At 40.1% G+C, this 23638-nt stretch overlaps 1 protein-coding gene across 2 annotated transcripts; it reads right to left on the reverse strand.

The window, feature by feature from the left end:
• Positions 1 to 228: 228 nt before the first annotated feature.
• Positions 229 to 23405, reverse strand: PPP1R17 (protein phosphatase 1 regulatory subunit 17). Of its 2 annotated transcripts, XM_040353271.1 has the most exons (6): positions 23332 to 23405; positions 22713 to 22791; positions 18772 to 18871; positions 13606 to 13761; positions 11845 to 11991; positions 229 to 470 (listed from the first exon to the last, which is right to left on the reverse strand). In XM_040353271.1, exons 3-6 carry the CDS (start codon positions 18848 to 18850, stop codon positions 406 to 408), a joined length of 447 nt encoding a protein of 148 aa, XP_040209205.1. In that variant the 5' UTR covers positions 18851 to 18871; positions 22713 to 22791; positions 23332 to 23405; the 3' UTR covers positions 229 to 405. The 2 variants fall into 2 exon arrangements, with proteins under 2 accessions (XP_040209205.1, XP_040209206.1); XM_040353272.1 differs by lacking the exon at positions 23332 to 23405 and having other exon boundaries at positions 22713 to 22902.
• Positions 23406 to 23638: the final 233 nt, after the last annotated feature.

Genomic DNA, 23638 nt, shown 5'->3' on the forward strand with positions numbered 1-23638 from the left:
TCTGTTAAATATATCATAGGATCACCAGGTGAAAATAATGAAATCAAGCATAAAAAAAAAACAAGTGCAACCACCATTTCTTGTAAACTGCAAATTTTTTTTTCTTTTTTTTAGATATACTTACATTTACTGCTATTTCAGTGAGTTATTGGTATTTTATAGCAGTAAAATAAAAAAGGTATGTGTTTGAGCCTTATGGGCTATATTAAAAAAAATATATACTGCAAACATGGTTTCACGCAAATGTATTATAGCAACAAAATGTGTACAAATAAGATATAAAACTTACAAAACACCCCAATACAGTTTGTTCTAATTTTTAAAAACCCGTTTTGATATTTCCATTAGTGTTATGGAATTGTGTTTGTATAAATTAAAGCAATTAAGGACAGCTGTTTTCGCTTGTTATCCATCATTTTCTTCACTCTCCACAATTATGGCTCCACTGTCCTCTTTCAGAAGTTTACCACCTATTATGAGAAAAAATAATATGGTTAAAAATGAGTCCAAAGGCTTCACAGAATATGTGAAAAATAATCTTAACACTTTATAAAGAATTATTATTACACCACTTAAACAGGTCATACATGGAGAAAATTAATTTCCTGCAACTAACAGACAGTGTTGACAGGAGAATTCCTCCTGCCAAGCCATTGTATTTGTCCAGCGGGCAAAGCTGTCCACACCAGGAGAGGACAGTGATTATTGCTAGCGGCTATACCAACCACTAGCGATAATCGTATGTAAAATCCGTCAGGCTGGTTGTACCCAAGTCGATCCATCGATCAACTTGGTACATTCAGTCTGCACATAACTGGCACCAGAGATTCGAATATCTATGGCCAGCCTTCGAATATCTATTGCCCCATTCACACTTGGCATCACTATGAACATGCGTTCCCACTTGTTTTTTTTTTTTCTGACTTTCCATGGGTCACACATATGGCAGCCCATTCACTTAAATGGGCTGCCCTATATGTGACAAACACGCCAAAGAAGCTCCAGAGCCTGTTTGGGTGTAGACCATTGAGCGACAAAATGCACACCTGCTAACCACGTTTAAGAATTAATGGCACCCAAACACAAGTGATGCGTTTTGCCACAATTTTTGTGAGATTTGGAATCGCGGAAAGAATCAAGCGATTCTGCCCACTATTCCCATACACTAAGGCCTCGTACACACGGACGGACAGTCCGCTGAAAACGGTCCGCCTGACCGTTTTCAGCGGACATGTCTGCCCGGAGATTTCTGTCTGATGGTTGTACACACCATCAGACAGAAATCCGCGCGTAAACAATACGCGGGGACGTGGGCGGCCTTGGAAGTTTAAAGCTTCCACGCATGCGTCGAATCAGTACGACGCATGCGAGGGATGGCGGCCGATTTGGACGTGTCCGGTGAGTCTGTACAGACGACCGAACACGTCCGACGGACAGGTTTCGCATGCTAAGAAATTTTTGTCCGCTGGAAACTGTCCGATCCGCCGGACAATTGTCCGGTAGGGCCTACACACGACCGAACATGTCCGCTGAAGCTGGTCCGTCGGACCAGTTTCAGCGGACAGATCCGGTCCTGTGTACGGGACCTAAGGTGTGAACACATAAGACATAGATCACAGGTTCCTTGTTTGGGTTGATAAGCATATGATCTATTCAGCTGGTGGCCTGAGAGTGGAACTTTTTGTTGTGGTGTTGGAGGCAGGGCTGTGCAGATGTATCTTGCCTTGTGCAGGATTCAGTTTTCAGGGTCCATTCACATTGTCTTGTCTTGTCTCCTGTGTGCCCAGTTCACAACACTGCGCTGCAGTGGTGTACGGATGACGTGCGCCGGAAAAGCATATGGCAGGCTGTACTTTTTTTCAAAGCAGCTCAGCGTGTGCACCGTGTGGCGGCCTATTGAAATGTCAAAGCGTGTTTAAACAAAAAGTGAAAAATGTAATGCACGGAGATAGGCGCACACATTCATAACAGTGACACTGACATAGGATAGATCATATGCTTATCAACCCAAACAGGGTACCTGTGATCAATGTCTTATGTTCACGCATTTTGTGGGCAAATCGCTACACCTAAAAAGGCTCTGCAGCTTCTTTGGCGTGTTTGTCACACATAGGGCAGCCCATTCTAGGGAATGTGCTGCAGTATGTGCGACCCATGGAAAGTCAGAAAAAAAACAAGAGCGGGAACACTTGTTCTCACTATGCCAAGTGTGACTGAGCCTAATGCCGCGTACACACCATCACTTTATGTGATGAAAAAAAACGTCATTTTCTGTGAAGTAAAAAACAACGTTTTTGAAACTTCAATTTTCAAAAACGACGTTGCCTACACACCATCGTTTTTTTCACAATGCTCTAGCAAAGCGAGGTTACGTTCTCACCACTTTTTCCATTGAAGCTTGCTTCATAACTAGTTTCTGGGCATGCACGGGTGTAAAAACGTCGTTTTAAACATCGTTTTTTGCTACACACGGTCAATTTCTGTGAAGTAAAAAACAACGTTTCGAAAAACGACACATAAAATTGAAGCATGCTTCAATTTTTTTTTGTCGTTTTTCACAAGGCATAAAACAACGTTTTCCCCCACACACGGTCATTTAAAGTGAAGTTTTTAAAAACGTCATTTTTTTTCATCACATAAAGTGATGGTGTGTACGTGGCATAAGGCTGGCCATAGACATTTTAAATCTCAAGCTCCATTTATGGGCAGACTGAATGTGCCAAGTTGATCGATGGATCAACTTGGGAACAACCAGCCTGCCAGATTGTACATATGATTATCGCATGAGTTGAGTTGAAAGGTACAGTATCTTAATATAGCGTGGTCTTACCCCGAAGGGTCCCGACGCGCATAGCAGAGTTCCTGGGAAAAGAGGACCCAGGAACCAAAAGTAGCACAGAGCGGCACAAAGGGTGGAAGAGAGAGCCTAAGCAGGAAAGGCTTGTGTAAAAAGCCAAGTCTTCAGTATAGTGGCTGGTATAGCCGCTAGCAATAATCACTGTCTTCTCCTGGTCGGGGACAGCTTCCCCCACTGGAAGAATACAATGGCTCATCAGGAGGGATTTATAATACGCAAATTGGACACAGCGGTCACAGGAGCAGTGTGCTGCGTGCCCCAGGGGGTGCACTAGTGCGCATGTGCTAAGCGACGTATAGGTACGTCGCTTAGCCTGCCTGTGCCACCCATCCACAGTAAATGTACTTAGCAGACGGGAACTTTGTTAATCTGAGCTGTGCAGCTCAGACCACATTTACGGCACCCAGTCTGTGCCGTGGTGTAGTAACGTCATCGCGGCCAGAGACTACAAACCCAGAAGAAAGAGGCGAAGATGAAAGTGCCCAGGGCTTGCTCAAATGGAACGCAGCACTGGAAGACTCCATTTGACCGGTCTCTCATAATGTGGTACATATTAGCACATTATGACATAAACCTGCTGGGGGCCCATGACAAGAAAACAAATGGGACAGTTAATACTACTTTAAGCACATTACTGTTAATATGCATGGGAATATCTGTGTTTAAAACCAAGGTGCCATTCAATGTGAATTACAGAATGATATATTACTCAAAATGTCTTTTGTCTTGTTAATTGTTTCTACTGAGTCTTTTGTAAGTATTTCAGTAATACTCTACTAATGATAGAACACAGGTCTCACGAGGCACTTTAGAAATGATTCCTGTAACAAAGGAGTCATCAATAATGTGCTGTACCCTCATTTGTATTCATTAAACTCATTTCCTGTTTTCTATCCATATAAATTATAAAAAAAAAAAATTCAGAATGTTGGTTTAGTTTTGTATTAGATAATTACAATAAAGGCTGATTTGCATTGTCTTTTAGCATCTACAAATGTTAAAAGATTTCGTCCTAATTAAAAATTATAATCTAAACGGCACACCAAAATAACATTTTAATTTGTGAAATAGTTTGGTTACTTTTGGCTGTAACTATAATCAGTAGAATATATATATATATATATATATATATATATTTTATACTATGTCTAACAAAGTTTATTGTCTGTCTTACAGCACACCTATGGAGATTAAACTTTTTTTTATATGGAATATAGTTAGTGTTAGTAAAATAATTTTTTTGAACTTGTACCTACAGGTATGCCTCGTACACACGATCAGGCTTTTGCCCGGCCAAACTCACATCGGAATTCAGACGGCATTCCATCAGAGTAAAAGAGAACATGTTCTCTATCTAAACTCTGACTGAATTCCTCGGAATGTCCAATGGAAAAACTCTGATGGGCATACATACGGTCGAAATTTCCGATGGAAAAAGTCTGACTTTTTCCATCGGAAATTCCTGATCATAATAAGGCTTACAGTGGTACAGGTACAATGAATATCTCCTAAACTTTCAGGCCGGGATTCACAAAGGAGATTCAACGGCGTATCTCCAGATACGCCGTCGTATCTCTGAGTTTAGCCGTCGTATCAATGCGCCTGATTCTTAGAATCAGTTACGCATAGATTAGTGTTAGATCCGACTGGTGTAAGTCTCTTACGCCGTCGGATCTTAACTGCATATTTACGCTGGCCACTAGGGGCGTGTACGCAGATTTACACTTAGAAATATGTAAATCAGTTAGATACGCGAATTTACGATGTACGCCCGGCCGACGCAGTACAGATACGCCGTTTATGTTAGGCTTTTCCCGGTGTAAAGTTACCCCTGCTATATGGTGGCGTACATGCGGCGTACCAATGTTAAGTATGGACATACTAGAGATTATTTGTTTTTTAATGATAGCGCTGAGGTTTATACTGTATGTGTCTGTTAGACTCTTGATTGAGGCAAAATAATTCAAATACATTTTGTAAGTACAGTGACATATGTGTGCTGTGCATACAATTAATAAAATCCAACAATTGGCAATACACACACCACCTTGTTCCTCTGCTTTTGAGCCATCAGGGTTGCCCCAGGTCTTTCACAGTCCTAACAAAGCCCCTGACTAAATGCAATGTACACAGGATGTTAATGGCTTCATTACAATTCAAATATACAGTATGTCACACTAAACTACATTTGCACAATTCATGATTACATAATAATATTAGATATAAATAATTACTGTAATAATAATAGAATTTTTTTTTTAACTACATAAAGTGACTGAATTAACCACTTTACCTCCAGAGGGTTTTACCCCCTTTATGACCAGACCATTTTTTAGCTATTCAGCACTGTGCTACTTTAACTGGCAAAACACTGTGCGCAAATAAAGTTTATATCATTGTTTTTCACACAAACAGAGCTTCCTTTTAGTGGTATTTGTTTTTATTCTTTATTATATAAATTAAAAAAACCCTTCCTGGTATTTTCTTTTTGTTATAAAACATATCCAATAAAATCTATATTTTTTTTATAGATTTAGGCCAAAATGTCGCACGTGCTGGCAGTGATCGGGGCTGATCCGGCTAACATTGCATTTTTGGAGACACTGTACTATTGGAGACACTATTTTAGTTATAACCCTAACCAGGACTTGGACTGGCAGTGATCAGCGACTTAGGCCTCGTACACACGACCGAGGAACTCATCGGGCGAGACACATCGTTTTCCTCGACGAGTTCCTTGTTAGGCTTGTCGAGAAACTTGACAAGCTGTCTTTGCGTACACACAGTCAAGACCAAATCTCCTCGTTTTCAAACGCGGTGACTTCAACACATACTACGGCAGAGGAAGGTTAGATTCCACTGGCACAACCCTTGGGGTTGCTTTTGCTAATCTCATGTTACTGCGTGTTAGGTAAAAGTTTGGTAAGAGACATTTGCACTTTTCAGTCTGTTACAGGGGACAAATGTGCTATTTCCATTACAAACAGTACTTTTACTGAAGGTGCGTGGGTTTCTGAGCATACACACCAACGTGTTTCTCGTCGAAAAACAGCCCGACGAGGAACTCGACGAGCAAATTGAGACTCCCGTCGAGGAAAAAGAGAACTTGCTCTCTATATTGCTCGTCGAGTTCCTCGACAGTTTCCTCGATGAAAAACGTACACACGACCGGTTTCCTCGGCAAAAAAGCTCTCCCACCAAGTTTCTTGATGGGTTCTGTCAAGTTTCTCGGTCGTGTGTACGAGGCCTTATCGTGTGACTGTGATAGCATGGCGGGCAATCAGGGACTGGGGCCAACTGACACTGGCTAGAAGTGTCACTGACTTTCTCAAACTGACACTATCTGACGTCGCTAGTGACACTAATACAGTAATCATTGATAATATTGTTCCCAGACACAGTACTAATGGGACTGACTGGGTGGCAGTAGTGGTCAGGAGGGCAATCAAAGGGTGTGAACTGTGTGCCTAACTAGTGTATGTGTGCTGATTTTACTCATATACAGACTGACTGATTTCAGCTCTGAATGGTAAGTGAAACCAGGGAGAAAGAAAACATCCAGATCTGTGTTGTATTTACTAACGCACACACAGATCTGTGCTGTGATTGACCACAGCAACAAGCAGGTTCACAGCCAAAATCACCGGCTGTGAGACTGCTGATAAACTCATGAGAGGCAGGGGGTGCACACACGCATGCCTGTAAACCCAGAAGTTCAGCGTGACGTACGGGTACGGTGCGGTGCCAAGGGGAGCAGTAAATTTACAACTGGCTGGTCGGCAAGTGTTTAAAAAGTGAAATAATCAAGAGCAGGGATAAACCATAAGGGTATGATTGTATCACATGGTCCCATTGTGAGACAAAGTGTGTAAACATTCACTTACATCTGCAATTTTTTTTAAATCAAGAAATAATAAAACACAGAACAAGCAAATAATAAAGAAAAAAAACAATACAGACAAGGTTAAGGAACAATCTACGCAAATTGACAGCCATGGTGTAAGTGTCCAGGGCTTACTACGCATGCACCAATGGCGCATTTGGCGCAAGAGGAAATCCGTGCCAACTGAGCATGCGCCAAAGATGCCTCAGTGCGCCAACCAGCACCTGCGCAGAAGACCTGATGGAAAAAGGCAGGAAAATTCCCAGGAGGCACACAGGAAGTGACCTCAACCTGATGGAAAAAAGGCAGGAAAATGCCCAGGAGGCACACAGGAAGTGACCTCAACCTGATGGAAAAAAGGCAGGAAAATGCCCAGGAGGCACACAGGAAGTGACCTCAACCTGATGAGAGAAAAGGCGGGAAAATGCCCAGGAGGCGCACAAGGAGATGACCTCAAACCTCCCTATATAAGCCCAGCCCAGACACTGGCAAATTGCTGGATTATCTTCAGTCCTGTGCTAGTGTGTGATCTGTCTGAACTTGTTGTGACCTAGAAACCTATTTGACTACTCTTGATTGCTGCCTGCCTTTGACCTTGGATTTGTACCTTGACCATTCTACTTCTTTGCCCATTTTTGTACTCAGTTGACAGATTGGAACTGACCCCGGGTTGGATCTCGACCATTCTTCTTCTGATTAACCCTTTTGCACTTCGTTGTCAGAGTGGACTTGACCTCGGCTCGGATTAAGGCTTGCACGGTGCTACGGACCCCTGGCACCCATGCCACTCGGTGTCCACCAAGTCTCTGTCTCCATCTTCAAAGGCTTCATGGACCTGAGGTGCAAGGGAGGCCTCCCCACTACTTCGGTCTCACCTCAGGTTTGTGGTCCTTGTGACATTGGGGCATAAAGCTGGCTTGATCCGGGCGGACAATTGTAGAAATGGCTTTATTAAGGCGTAGTGCCAGTACCTTTGCTAGAATTTTTATGTCACTCTGAAGTAAAGAAATCGGCCTGTAGGAACCAGGGTCCATGGGGTCTTTACCTGGCTCCAGTAAAATAATTATATTCGCTTTTGTCATAGAGTAAGTTAAAACACTACATTGCCTGGCAGCATTCAACACCTTCAACAGGTGAGGCAAGATCTGTTCCCTATACATTTTTATACCTGTATCGGTAAACCATCATCTCCTGGCGCATTACAGTTGGGGAATGCAGCAGTTGCCTGCTGCAACTCCTCCACGGCAATTGGAGAATCTAGCATTTTCTTGTTTTGGGTGGACAGTAAGAGGATACTGCTCAAATACTCCTGGATATCATCGGCTGTACAAGCCTGCTTTGATTGATAGAGAGTGGACTAGAAGGAGACCAATACTGTCATGATAGAATCTGGTGTATTGGCCAACCCACCATCGACATATCGTAGCACTCCAATAGAGCTCTCTGAGTTCTTCGTTCTGGCCATTTTGACAAGTAGGCTCCCAGTTTGTTCACCTTCCTTGTAGTAAGCCAATTTAGAGAAGAATGACTTCTCATCCACTGTGGAGGATCCGCACAATTAACAGTATTCTGGGCAGACAACCAAGACCACCTAGTAGAGTCTGTAGGGTTGTCTATAAACATTTATTCCAATTGGCGTACCCATTGCTCAAATGCGGCACAGAAGCTGCGCATGTTCCCTATAACTCCACCAACCTGGCCTATAAACACTCCCCGTAGGAATGCTTTAAAAGCATCTCAGCTTTGTAATAAATCAACTTGGTCTTGATTTGCTGCCAAAAATTCAGTAATGGAGCGGCATACAGTGGCATGTGAGGGGAAAAGGTTTAACCAGAAGGCGTTTAGCTTTCACGGGGCTGGTAATAAGGAAGTCTTGGGTTTTACCACCTACATCTGCAATTTTAATCCATAAACCTTTTTTAGCTGCCCATTGTGCAATGCATTGTGTGCATTAAGCATCCATTATGCCTCCTGCCTCCTATAACAATCAATGGCCTTCCGACTGGGGTACTGTCTTTGGAGAGGCTATACAGCTCTCAGCATCCTAACAGCCAAGATCTCTCTGGATTGTGGACAGGCAAGTTGCAGGGGGGAAAGCAACAGTTTAGGAATAATTGTACTAGAAGTACAAATATCCTTTAAACCTGTCTCTTTCACAGCTATAGTTTAAAACCATTAAGCCTGTCTCTTTCACAGCTATAGTTTAAAACCATTAAAAAATGTAAGTTTTTATAGTCTGCTCACTATGCTCTGACCATGAGCATCAAAGTAGAATACTTCATATCCTTTATACTGTAGAAAAAAAAAGAAATGTCATTTTGATGTTTATTGAAGTCTACTGCCATCTTGTGGCTAAATTGTATATTTCAAGACTGGGGTAAAATAACCTCATTGTTTGAGTCTTAAAGTAAATACCTGTTAGAGAAAAATACACTGGCTGCCAAAACTGTCCTGTCTCTGAAAATACTAACCACCTGGCTGTTATTCTGACTGGCTGGTTGTTATAATTTTAAACTCATAAACCGAAAATAGGCATACATAGAAAATCAGAAATGCTTATCTGCATACTTTTTCTGGGCCAGTGGCCTAAAATCCTGAGGCAAAGGGATCAGCATGATAGTCAAACAGCCTACATTTGTTGAAGGAGATCCACAAACTCATCCTCCATATCTTTTTCATTAAAGGTTTAATGTCATCTAAAGATAACATTGCAGTATTTGTAAAACCTCTATGGATGCTCTGTGGTGAGAATATTGTTTCAGTTATATCTCTTTTAGAGTTCACTTATATACAATCTTAAAGTGATTGTTATTTTTAACAAAAAAAAACAAGACTTTACAAACATGGTTTTTCACAGAGCAGCCCAGATCCTCCTCTTCTTGGATCCCTGTTTTGTGCTCCTGGCCCCTTCCTCCTGTTGAGTGCCCCCCAAAGCAAGCAGCTTGCTATGGAGGCACCTGGGCCGAATCACAGCTCCGTGTGTCCATTCATGCCCTGCCCCCTTTCTCTTCTCATTGGCTGGCTGACTTTGATTGACAGCAGCGGAAGCCAATGGTGCCACGCTGCTGTCTCAGCCAATGAGGAGGGGAGTCCTAGAGAGCGCTGCAACATCTCTGGATCTAGATGGGGCACAGGTAAGTATTAGGGGGCTGAGGGGGGGGGGGGGCTGCTGCACACAGAAGTTTTTTTTATTTTTTTATCTTAATGCATAGAATGCATTAAGATATACAACTTTCTGCCTTTACAACCACTTCAAAGCTAAATGTATTTTTTTCCATAGTTACATCCTCTATCTATATTGATTGAGAAGGTGGAGAGTGACCACATGATTTCCACCTCATCCAATCAGAGAATGCCTTGCATTCATTGATAAAAATGCAAAGAAATCTCTGAATGGCACCCGCTCGTCATGGTGCAACCCCCTGTAGTGACTATGCAGCAGGGCAGCTGCTCAATGTGGGATTTGGAAGACAATGAGAATAACAATTGTAGCAGGGACTATTACACTGATTCTCAGCTTTCACAAGGATGGCCAGGTATGGAATATGCAAACTTACATTGGTCCAAGCTGGACTATGCAAAAAAATAAAAATCCATACTTTCAGCTTTTATTTTTTTAAATGACTTTTTGCTGCTTGAAAAGAAGAAATTATTGACCACAGTGACATTCAGTTCATATTCCTTCACGATTTCCCCACCTCTGCCTTCCAGCTTTTTTGTACTGTGATAGGCTTTTTTTCCCCCCTTTCCTCTCATTATTTTTTTCTGCTTGGTATTTTGGGGATTTTTTGCTGATTGATTTTACCCATTTTAAAGTGGAAGTAAACTTCTATCACTAACTTTTACCTATAGGTAGTGTCATCGCAGCTCCAGCCAGTCACAGAGCTGGAGTCAACAAACCCGGAAGCAAGATGGGTGAAGATAGGAGCGCCAACAGCACGATTTCTCAGCGCTGTAAGAGCTTTGTTTAAAGTTACATTTAACATAATGTGCTAATATGCGATGCTTACTAGAACATTATGACATTACCTTGCAGGTAAGAAAAAAAAAAAACATCCAGTGATTTACAACTGCTGTAAGGCCTTTGCTGTAGTTGCTGTTCTCTAGGAGTAGAGATAAGATAAGGAGCTCCAGATTTAAACACCCAGAGCTATCAGAGGTACTGTAAGCCACACTCCGTCTCAGTAAGTTCTTAGGCCCCATACACACCATAGAATCCATCCGCAGATAAATCCCAGCAAATGGGTTTCAGCGGATAGATCCTATGGTGTGTACACGCCAGCGGATCTTTATCCGCGGATATATCTCCCCTGGGATGGATTCCAGCAGATCGGATATTCGCTGACATGCAGAACAAATCCATCTGCTGGAATCCATCCCAACGGATGGATCCGCTGGTCTGTACAGACTCACCGAATCCATCCGTCCGAATGGATCCCCCGCATGCGTCGCAATGATTCAACGCATGCGTGGAATTCCTTATATGACAGCGTCGCGCACGTCGCCCCGTCATAATCGCGGCGACGGCGTAACACGTCATCGCCAGAGGATTTCGGCGCGGATTTCAATGCGATGGTGAGTACACTCCATCGCATTAAAATCTGCTGAAATCCTCGAGAGGATTTATCTGTGGAAACGGTCTGCTGGACCGTATCCGCGGATAAATACTCCCGTGTGTATGGGGCCTAAGGCTGGATTCACACCTATGCAGTTTTAGTGCTTTTTGCATTTTGCAGATTTGCACTACAGTCTATTTAACATGGTTTCCTATGGAACACGTTCTGTGGTGAAAATCTGCAAAATGCAAAAAGCACTAAAAATGCATAGGTGTGAATCCAGCCTTAGACTGCACAAAGAAATATAATAAATGATCACAGCATGAGCATAAATGCTATTATTCCCAAAACATGGATGTTATTGTAGTGTGCAAAGGTTATACAACCATCACCCTTATCTTTGGGAAAATAAGTCTGCCAAGAAATTGGGCAGTAGATGTCCAGTAATGGCTCCAATGTTTCTCTGTATCAAGGTAAATTTGATGAAATTAAAAGTGGCTTTTACTCTTTTAGAATTCAATTGTAAAACAAAATGTATTGATCTGTACCTGGGAGAAGTGGTGATGTGTGTAGTGCAGGCGTGTCTTTTCTTCTGGGTTTCATCAAGTTTGGCTCTTTAGAAAGAACAGGGGAGATTTTGGCTGTTTGTTGTTTCTCTATTTCATCAAACTTTTTCAAAAGTATTTCCGAAAAATCTACAACAAATGAAAAAGCACAAAAAATAAGTCTAAGTACTGTATAGTCTGATCAAGAAATATATACCCATACCTCCTGAAAGCAACATGAAATGTCTACTGATCTATTTAAAGTGGTTGCAAACCCTTACATATACCCAGTGAAGTGATTGGCACAAGGTGAAACAGAGCGAGAAACAAATTCTCCTACATATGTTGTAACCATAGGCGTGCGCACAGGGTGTGCCAGGTATGCCCAGGCACACCCTAATCGCCCTGTGCTGCACAGATTCCCCCTGCTGCACAGATTCCCCCTGCTGCTTGGATGCAGAGAAAGGGTCTCAAGAATCTCTGTTCTCAGCACCTTTTCTTGTCTTAAAAGTTAGATATCAGGGGTCTGTTTAGGCCCCTGATATCTCACCAAAGTCTCCCAAAGGTGCTCCTAAAAAAATGTAAAAGAAAATAATAAAAAAATATTTAAAAAAAATATTCTAAAAAATAATAAAAAAAATTGTAAAAAGTAATAATAAAAAAATAATAAAAATAAACTACTGACAACAGTCCCTGCCCACTGACACCATCCACTGTTCTACTGACACTGGCCATTGCCCTACAGCCATTTATATATATATATATATATATATATATATATATATATATATATATATATATATATATATATATATATATATATATATATATATATATATATATATATATATATATATACAGTATATATATACAGACACGTGTTTGAGCTTTGAGGTGCACACCCTAATGTAATAGACTGCGCACACCTATGGTTGTAACTGTTTATCTGCAGTCTTCTCTTCTCTACAGCTATTCAAAATTCCGAATTGATATAGGTTGTCTGAGTTTTCAGAAAATAGGGGGCAGGGAGATGAAATTATACTTGCAGATCTTAGTGAGGAGAAGGAGAGCGGGGGATATGTGTTCATACTTCATGTCTGAGGATTACATTCACTTTCAATCTAATGCATAATGCACACCAAACCTATACATAATATGCGCATGCGGGTATTAAACACTTAGAAAACTATCAACAGAGTCTCAGAAGGTTTTTCTTCTTGATATATTTTAATTCAGCAAATGGTCGTGTAAAGTAATTACTTGGTCATGGTTTCAAACAATGGCCTAATGCTGGGCTCTCCACATTTTTCAGTACAAGGGCCACATCATATATTTTATAAATAATCATAGGCCAATAAAAAATGGTTCCATAAATGAACAAAGTAAAATTCAGACTAATGAATGAGTTTTGCTTTGAATATTTTTTTTATTATCAACAAGACATTTTTTAGAACAAAGAAAAATCTGTAAAAAGATAATCCTCACCCAAGACCCCTTACTTTAGAGTACCCCCTACATAAGAATCCCCATTAAAGTCCTACCTTAAACTTGAGTTCCCATCAGCTCCCCACCTTACATCAGGGTCCCCATCAGAGCCCCTTGCATTATATCAGGGTCCCCATAAGAGTCTCTTTTTACTTTCAGTGGCAGAAGTTCTGTCTTGTTTTGGTTAAATCTATGAATTTAGTGATCCTTATGTCACTGCGTTTGTTACAAGATAGCCTTGCTATTGTTAAGAGGGTCTATTATAATTGATGTACTTGCCTGGTACAAATGGTGGCTTGTTGAAGGCTGGTGTATCTTTTCTTCTAGGCTGTTTTTGATCCAATTCATTCTTCACTGTTGAAACTTGACTATTTTTGCCACTTCTTACTTTCATTTGAAGATCACAATTCCTCATCAGTTGTTCCGAAAGGTTTTCTGTAAGTAACAACAATATAATGTTCAAAACTGAGCATTTTCTATTAGCTATCAGCAGGTGAAAATTAATATAAATAATGATATATTATTTGAATGCATATTTATGTATAATCAATAGCACAACACTTAACAATACTTAAAGTGCAGCTTTACCCAAAAGAGGAATTTCCGCTTTATGGTCTCCTCCCCGACTCCTCTTTCAGAAGTGGCACTTTTTTTTGGAGGGGTGGCGAGTGGGCACTTGGTTTTTCCAGCCTAGGCAATCCAACCGGAAGTTGTCCTCTCCCCCTCCCTCTCCATAGTTTTCTGAGACACGTTACAAGTCCCAGAAGACTGTGGGACCATTCACAATGAGCAGCGGGGACCCAGCTGTGAAAGCGCAAGCCCAAAGTGAACATTTTGGCATTGGGGACCGAAAAACGGGTGGAGAAAAGGGCTCGGGTGAGCATAGTGCTGAATCCTAGCATAGGTGAGTGTCTGTTTACTATAAATCAGCAGGTGCAGCTTTTGTAGCTACTGACTTTTAATTTTTAAAGACATGGCTGGAGCTCCTCTTTAATGCCAAAGCTTCTTATAATGCCCTGGTAGAACACTTCTATGTTGATTCATCCATGAAACAAAGTACTGATTTTCTATTTCTTGCATGACTTTTTTTCTTATGTCCATATGGCCATAACTTTTTTTTGTTTCATACATTTTTATTGAAGTTACTGAAACATACAAGTACCAATCTCACATTTCTATATTTGAAAATAACATATTAAAGAGTATTTGTATTCATAACGGAGTGGCTCTATTTATTTTTCTCTGATCAGAAGTAACCATAAAAGCAAGTTGGCTTGTTAATGTCAATATATAATTTAGGGCTATGTCATTTTTTTTAAGAGATATCATTAGCTGTGGAAAGAGATTTATTTTTTTATAAGGGGATGACCATGGCTTTTATGGCTGTTAACGCTAATGCTTGTTATAGTATATGTAGCACCCTCTAATGTGCTATTAGTTTAGTGATGGCAAACTTATGACTCATGGTAAGTGTGAGTCTGGAATCTGGTTGAGGGTTTATTGCAGCTCAGGCTGGATGTCTCATACAGACAGGTCCCTCATACCTCCCCCTGGGTCTGGAAGTTTGCAGAAACTTCTAGAAGTTAGTGGGCGGAGGCCAGGAAGGCTGATCTGCATACTTGACGGAACTTGACTAATCCCCAGGCGGAATGTTCTGGCAGGGAGGTTGAGTCAGCCCTTAAATATGAGTCATACTAGCAGGGTCAGGTGGAAGATGGAGTGCTAAGGAGGCTGTCGGTGGCCTAGAAAGGGTATCTAAGATCTAGGGGAGACCCCGGCTCCAGGCTGGGCTCGGGCTGACTCAGGAGGATTCATTCAGCAAAGCATTTTGACTTAGAATCTTGCCTGAGAGCAGTGGGAGCAAGGAGGACAGAGTGAGTACATCAGCACACCCAGGGATTTTCAAGGGAAGAGACTGCCACATGTAGAATGTTTTCTAAGGCCCCTTTCACACGGTCGGACCGCTCAGGTCCGCCTGTCAGTTTTGTCGGCGGACTTGAACGGCCACTCCATGCAATTCTATGGAGTGTCGGATGTCAGTGGAGACATGTCCGCTGACATCCGACCCGATCCGCCAAAATCAGACGTATGGCGATACGTCCCCATCCGTCCATGGCGGATCGGATCGGGTGAGATCTGATGAAAACTGACATGCTGTCTGTTTTTATCAGATCTCTCCACAGGAGCCAGCGGCGCTGCACAAGCCCCTCCCCGCTCAGTGAGCAGAGAGGAACTTGTCATCCGCCGGCTCAGCGGAGATCTGCGGAGAGATCACCCGCTGAGCCGGCGGACTCCACCTTGTGTGAAGTAGCCTTAAGGACAATGTTGTGCTTAACCCTTTTATCTTTGCCCTGGGAGATCATCAGAGCAGTCAAGAGGGCTGGGAGTGCCTGCAAGCAGTATAGCTGGGAGCAGTTCTACACAAGGAGAGGATACACTCCTGCATTTTTACCCAGTAGTTTGCAATAAATACACACATATCTATTATTATCCAATTGTCATATTGTCTTCAAAAGGTCTCTTGCAAAGATTAAATGTGTCTTTCGCGCTACTGTGAATACTAGTGAATGTGAATACTGCAGAAAAAATGATTTAAAACTCAAAAGCAGAAAAATCTAACAGTGTTCACCATACACAAAATCAAATATAAAAGCAAAAGTGATCTTGCGCTGAGGAGTGATATCACTAAATATAAAGCCCTGTTAAAGGAAACAAATAAATAACGTGCAATATTGATGAAAAAGTGCTATTATAAATAATATAAACGGTGGGTGAACAACAATCAATAAATATTGTCCCACAGCTGCAGCAATGATATACAAATCTAAGCAATAGCTATACTAGCTATAGTAAATGGACAAGTGATCCAGGTAAAATATCTCCAATGAGTAAGTCCTTTTTTGGATTATCCAAAGTAAAATAAGTTGAATGATATGGATGATCCACAAAATGCTCTCCCAGAACTCTCACCTCAATATATGTAGTAATTCACATTGATTAAACATGCATATGACCCAGCCTCGAACTAAGTTGTCTCCAAATACTCTCTTCTAATCTCTCAATCTCCGTGGTGGCTCTAGCTGTCAGTGACCGCTGTTCCTGCAGGTGGCCAAATTTTATCCACTATAACAATCCGCTCCACATTATGGGGCATGAATGTGGGGAAGGAGAGAAAAAGAGGCCTCCAATAGCGTAGTATGTTGTAAATAATTTAAATAGCTTTATTAAACACTATCAGGATTGACACTTACATAAAAAAACGTTAAAACAGGCAAAACAGCAAAATCGCAGCGTTTTCAAGCACCTTCTTACGCTACTTCCGGTCTGCGTCAGCCTCCCGCACTCCCTACTTCGTTATGTCACACCTTGTGACTTCTTTAGGCCCCTGCAGCTGTGGGACATTATTTATTGATTGTTGTTCACCCACGGTTTATATTATTTATAATAGCACTTGTTCGTCAATATTGCACGTTATTTATTCTTTTCCTTTAACATTTAGTGATATCATTCCTCACCGCAAGATCACTTTTGCATTTATACTCTTGCAAAGATTGCTTGATGTAACAATTGTCATTTGAGATTAATCAAAACCAAATGTTATTTATCGGACTTTACCATTTCTACAAAATGTTGAATTTGAGACGAGAGAGAGAGAAGGGGATATTTTACGGTGCAAGGGGTAGAGCAGTAATGATGAGAAAGAACGTGTCTTAAGAAAATACAAAATCATTTTCTTACATATAAATATATAAACACAGAGTTCAATCAAATTTATAATTCATGGTGGTCATTGATAACATTTTTTCAATTTAAAACACACGGAGAACGCAAATTCCCAACATGTTTCGCCATTTTCTCTTCTTCAGGGGAAGGCAAAATCTGTACAAAAATGTTTATAACCGCACACACCACAGAGTCGGGCGCTCAATATCTCCCATGGACATGGATGGATGTACAGACCCTAGGAAGGGGGTCACCACGATGGTCCGGAGACGGTCACAAAAAGAGGCGACGATGAAAGTAAGTTGTTGAGAAGGAGGGAAAGAAGACGCAAGACACGGCGTCAAAGATTGATCCTCTAGATCTGAAGGATTCTTTGTTCAACAGGCTCTCATTTTGTTGCTGCTGCAGCTCCCTGCTAGCAGAGAGCTTTTTCTTACGGATTTTGCTTTCCCTTGAAGAAGCAAAAATCGCGAAACATGTTGGGAATTTGCGATCTCCGTGTGTTTTAAATTGAAAAAATGTTTATCAATGACCACCATGAATTATAAATTTGATTGAACTCTGTTTTTATATATTTATATGTAATAAAATAATTTTGTATTTTCTTAAGACACGTTCTTTCTCATCATTACTGCTCTACCCCTTGCACCGTAAAATATCCCCTTTTCTCTCTCATCTCAAATTCAACATTTTCATTTGGGATTAGGTGCCTTAATTTATGGGTGATTCTATTAGTGCTTGGACAAATTATAAATGAATTTCTACAAAATGTTTTAAGCCGCGTACACAGGACCATTTTTAATGTCCTAAAAAAAACGATGTTTTTCTCAACGTGATTTTTGTCGAGCCTGTCTTGCATACACACGTTTGTGAAAAAAAAAATGCTTGAGCAAAGCGCGGTGACGTATAACACGTATGACGGCACTATAAAGAGGAAGTTCCATTCAGATGGCGCCACCCTTTGGGCTGCTTTTGTGTTAGTAAAAGTTTGGTGAGAGACGATTCACGCTTTTCAGTCTTTGTGCTTTTCAGTCTGTTACAGCTTGACAAATGTGCTATCTCCATTACAATTGCTAGTTTTACCAGAACGAGCGCTCACGTCTCATAACTTGCTTCTGAGCATGCGCTTATTTTCCCCGTCGTTAAAGCCTACACACAACCGTTTTTCATTACATGAAAAATTAGAGCATGTTCTAAATTTTTAATGGCCATTTTTCACGTAGAGAAAAATGCTCTGGAGCCTACACATGATCGTTTTTAATGACCATTTAAAAAAATTCAATTTTCACGTCATGAAATACAGTCGTGTGAACGCGGCATTAGACTGGATAGAAACAAATTCAGCATTCTGGAAAGCTTGCATGACATAATATAATCCAGTAAACGTTATTGCCTCTATTTTCACGTTAATGTAGCTATATATGGCTAACATGGTGCAATACAGTTTAACCTCCATTCACAATTTAGTATATAACCCTAATCTGTTTGAACTATCACATCAAGAGTTAACAATCTCAGTCATTCAATTTGTGACCCCAGGAGGAGAAACTGTACACTTTCCCTTCCCATCTGGCAGGATGTCTGTTACCAGAAGACATGTGATATCAGCTTTCTAAATTTCAGCAGGGTCAGTCATTATCTCTTGTGCTCGATAGTGACTCTGGATGACTCATCATCATATCCAATGAATTAGAAGACACAAACTCCAATAATGGTATTTACCTAAAAGCTTACAGTGCTGTTCTCGTTTATCCAATATGTCTTCTGAGATATCTAGTGGCGGCACAAATTCTGTTGACATAACTGTTTTTTTTTTCTGTCACTGTAAGAAGAAAAGCCCCAATAAGGGTTAATAATCACACACATGTATTTGTAATACAAGTTGTAGAATAAGCCTGTTAATTCATATGTCTTTAACCACTTGCCAATTTTCAGCTTTCAGCGCTGTCGCACTTTGAATGACAATTGCTCGGTCATGCAACACTGTACCCATATGACATTTTTATAATTTTTTTCACACAAATAGAGCTTTTGTTTGGTGGTATTCATTTACCACTGGGTTTTAGATTTTTTGCTAAATAAATGTGAAAATACCACTTTTAAAAAAAACAAAAAAAACTTTTTCATAGTTTGTTATAACATTTTGCAAACGGGTACTTTTCTCCTTCACTGATGTGTGCTGATGAGGCTGCACTAATGGGCACTGAGCAGGCACTGATGAGGCTGCACTGATAGGCAGCACTGATGGGCACTGGTAGGTGGCACTGATGGACAATGATTGGCAGCACTGATGCACACTGATTCGCAGCACTGGTGGGTACTGTTAGGACTGCACTGATAATCAATCCCAACGTGCCTTGTGTTTACATCCTGATCAGCTGTAATTGCAAATAGCTGATCTCGTGCTAAAGAGCCGCTGATTGTCTCTTTACCCAGATCTGTGATCAGCTATGTCTGGGGGACGTCATATGACACCCTCCAAAACCAGCCGGCCGCGCTGTAGCCTTCATTCGGCTTTAGCGCTGTCGGCAAGTGGTTAGAGTGGTTCTAAAGGCTCAAGGTTTTTTACCTTCATGCATTCCCCTAATACTTACCTGAGCCCCATTTCAATCCAACGATGTGCACAAGAGCCTTGCCTCTCTGGGACTCTCCCTCCAATTTGGCTGAGAAAACATTGGGATCCATTGGCTCCTGCTGCTGTCAGTCACAGCTAGTGAGCCAATGAGGAGAGAGAGGAAACAGGACCGAGCCGCTGCTCTGTGTGTCAATGGGCACAAGTCGCTTGCTCTGGGGGCACTCAACAGAAGGGAGGGGCCAGTAGCACCAGCAGGGGCCCCAAAAAGAGGAGGATCGGGGCTGCTCTGTGCAAAATCACTGCACAGAGCAGTTAAGTATAACATTTACAGCATTGTTTTAAAGAAAAAAAAATGTTGCCTTTAATATTGCTTTAAGATGGTTAGTGTAGAAAGTTTAAGTCAAATATGGTACTATAGCTGCATGTTTTTTTGACATGTTAGAAAAATATCTCCACCCAACATTGGATATAGTGGTGCCCTAAACCCCATCTCAAAATGGTGATGTGCACAAGAGCAGCGGCTCTCTCAGCTCTCTCCCTCTTAATAGGCTCAGAGACACCATCGGGAGCTGTGTTAATCACAGCCAGTAAGGAGGGAGCGGGGGATAGGAACAAGACGCTATGGCAAGTTCCCATCATAATAAGGGGCTTGCTATAGAGAGCACTCGGTGGGAGGGGGTCTTAGGAGCCAGGAGCGCCACAGGGGGACCCGAGAAGAGGAGGATTGGGGCTGCTTTGTGCAAAACCATTACACAGATCAGGTAAGTATGACATGTTTGCTACGTTAAAAAAAATAAGGGTTTACAATCACTTAACAATGTATTATAACTGTACTGGGAAGTTTATTAAACTGACACATGTACAGTATTTAGTGCAGTGACATAAATATCTTTCTTGATCATTTTGAAATAATTATATCAGAATTTAAAAATGATTCTACAAAATAATGACATGTCTACAGTATATCATACTGTAGATATGGGCTTGTTAATTCAATATCTATTAATAATGTATTTGAAGTTGTTGGATATTAAGATATAAAATAGATAATAGTATAAAGGCGTATATAGATATAAAAAAAATCTGTAAATGAAAAATAAATTATTTTACTGTACTTGTAGCTTGACTATGTATAATGAGACCAAATAGAGCAAGGAACTTGCAGAGATTATTTTGGGTTACTGATACGATTTACTTTTTTATATTTTAATAAAGAACCTAATTTGTTCCAAAGCTATAAAATGGTTGTAAAAAAAAATAAAATAAATGCATATATTCTAGCAAATTATTGAAAAAAATAAATTCCCTTTTTTTCTTTTGTTTCTAGGTAAAATGACCAATGCGATCCACGAGCAAGGTCGCACTAGCTTCAAAGTTGAGTGATACACTATGATTCAGAGAAGTTCATTTAAATTATTAATTGCAGGAATTATGGGAGACGGGCAGTTGTGATATCGATTACAATGGGAAGTGAGAGAGCTGTCCACTTTAACAGCTGTCACACTTTCAAATCCACTACATTTTTTTTTTTTTTTGTTTAGCCTTGACTAGTGTGCAGTGGACGAGTTGCTCCATATTAAAAATGGAAAGTCAATAATTAATCAGACAGATTTCCATTATGTTGGAAAATCTCTATGCAAGATATCTAACATTTTGATAAGTCCAGTGTTAACATCTACATGTCAGTGCTACCCAACCTGATAAAATAGTGACATCCTCCTCCCTTTTGAAAAGATGGTTATCTATGTCAACACATATGCCGCATACACACCATCACTTTATGTGATGAAAAAAACCGACATTTTCTGTGAAGTAAAAAAACGACGTTTTTGAAACTTCAATTTTCAAAGACGAAGTTGCCTACACACCATCGTTTTTCTCACAATGTTCTAGCAAAGCGAGGTTACGTTCCACCACGTTTTTCCATTGAAGCTCGCTTCATAAGTAGCTTCTAGGCATGCGCTGGTGTAAAAACGTCTTTTTAAACAACGTTTTTTGCTACACACGGTCAATTTCTGTGAAGTAAAAAACGACGTTTTGAAAAACGACACATAAAATTGAAGCATGCTTCAATTTTTTTTGGTCGTTTTTTACAAGACATAAAATGACGTTTTCCCCCACACATGGTCAATTAAAGTGACGTTTTTAAAAACGTCGTTTTTTTTCATCACATAAAGTGATGGTGTGTACGGGGCATAAGGCTCCACGCATACTATAAACTAAAAAAATGCCAGGAAAAAACGCTGGGAAAAAAATGTTCATAATAGCTTTTTTGAGCCAGCTTTTAGCAGCAGTTAGGAGCCTTCAGTTTTTTTTCTGCTGGCAAAACGCTCACAATGACGCAAAAAAAAAAAAAAATTCTATAAAAGGAAAAAAACAAACAAATTAAACTAAAAAAAAACAGCGTATTGTCCTTTTTAGTTTTGCAAATTTAAATGATATCAATCCACCAGGGTGTAACAGATCCATTCATGTTTTATACAATGTTTAAGTATTTCAGAATTTACAGTTGTAACTATTTGGTCACAAAAACACACTTTAAAACAAAACAGTCCGTCCCATTCTCTAGATATAAAACTACAGTAGATAATAAAAAACAAATCTTTGTCAATTGACATCTTCTCATTCTCTCCAATAAAAAAAAAAAATTATATATATATATATATATATATATATATATATATATATATATATATATATATATATATATATACTTTAGGCAATATGAAAATAATCTGTGTGGCGAGCCCTATCTTTTCTGCATGCTGTCATAGCTACAACGCTATCATAGATACAAGGCTGTGCTAGTTTAAATGTAAGAAAAAAATTGCAACTTTGTTCAAAGTACCAGTCTATTTTCTAAACAAACATTTGCCAGATGTTAAAATGACATAATAATAATAATAATAATAATAATAATAATAATAATAATAATAATAATAATAAATATATATATATATATATATACACACGCACAGTTTAAAAAAAATTGTATGTATGATATATATATATATATATATATATAACGTGAAATAGAAAACAGTAGGTAGACAGAAGATTGAAGTTTGATCAAAGACGTGGTACTTACAAGTAGTACAGGACTGTGTGGGAGCTTTGTGCAGGCTTTGTTGCTGGTCCAGCTGACCGTGCCTTCTGTTCTGCTGCTCCTTTTAAATGATTGGAACATGAGTTACCATGGAAACAGTCTGTCTGGGACCAAGCAAAGAGCTTCAAAAAGTATTTGTAACGTCTCATACATAATCTTGTTGGGATTCTGACCTCACGTAATCAAGTAAAACATAATTAATCTTGTAACAAAGAAAATAATGAAAAGAAAGAAGAGAGTCACACACTGCAGACATCTGCAATGGTTTTAGGCAATGATATCACACAAAGATGATGCAAGTTTACTGACAGTTACATGAATGAGTTGGAACAGTGGATACGCTTTACTTTAATAGGACAAATCGTATAATGCAGCCTAGTGTGGTTAATATGTATACAAAAGTAAATGCTTTAAAAATAAATATAAAATAGCCACCCTAATAAAAAATTCGACTTTTTAATGAAAAAATAAAATAAAAAAATATATAACAATGGAAGTAACAAAGCAGCCCTTAACAAATTGGTATATCATTTATTCACTTAAAGCTGAACTGCAGGACAAGCAAATGTTGCCTAAATACAAGAGGCATGTGTATTCTTACTTGAATCTTGATGTGTTTTGTGTATCTTTTTCAGATCTTGACACTAATGTGAAACTGTTCCTCTGTGCAGGAGCTTCCTGTAGTAAAGACCAGTCACTGGTGCTCTCTATACTTGTGCAGGGTGACTGGTCTTGTCTCCACCCTCTCCTGCAGGCAGCCTGTAGTGGGTGGAGCTGCTGGGCCCCTCCCACAGCTCTGCTCTCTGTACAGGCTATGCACAGCTGCTATCACTGCTACTTTTACAAGGTAATATCTGGTGTGTGAAAGGTATTTGGGGGATATAAAGTGGATTTATATCCTTTTCGGT

Source organism: Rana temporaria, chromosome 5, assembly GCF_905171775.1.
Source record: "Rana temporaria chromosome 5, aRanTem1.1, whole genome shotgun sequence".
Taxonomy (NCBI): Eukaryota; Metazoa; Chordata; class Amphibia; order Anura; family Ranidae; genus Rana; species Rana temporaria.

Coding starts and splice junctions, on each gene's coding strand:
- PPP1R17 (XM_040353271.1), bottom strand. CDS start 18,850: ATGTCAACAGAATTTGTGCCGCCACTAGATATCTCAGAAGACATATTG. Junction 11,992..13,605: donor CAAGCCACCATTTGTACCAG/GCAAGTACATCA, acceptor CATTTGTTGTAG/ATTTTTCGGAAATACTTTTG. Junction 471..11,844: donor CACATCACCACTTCTCCCAG/GTACAGATCAAT, acceptor TTCTCATAATAG/GTGGTAAACTTCTGAAAGAG.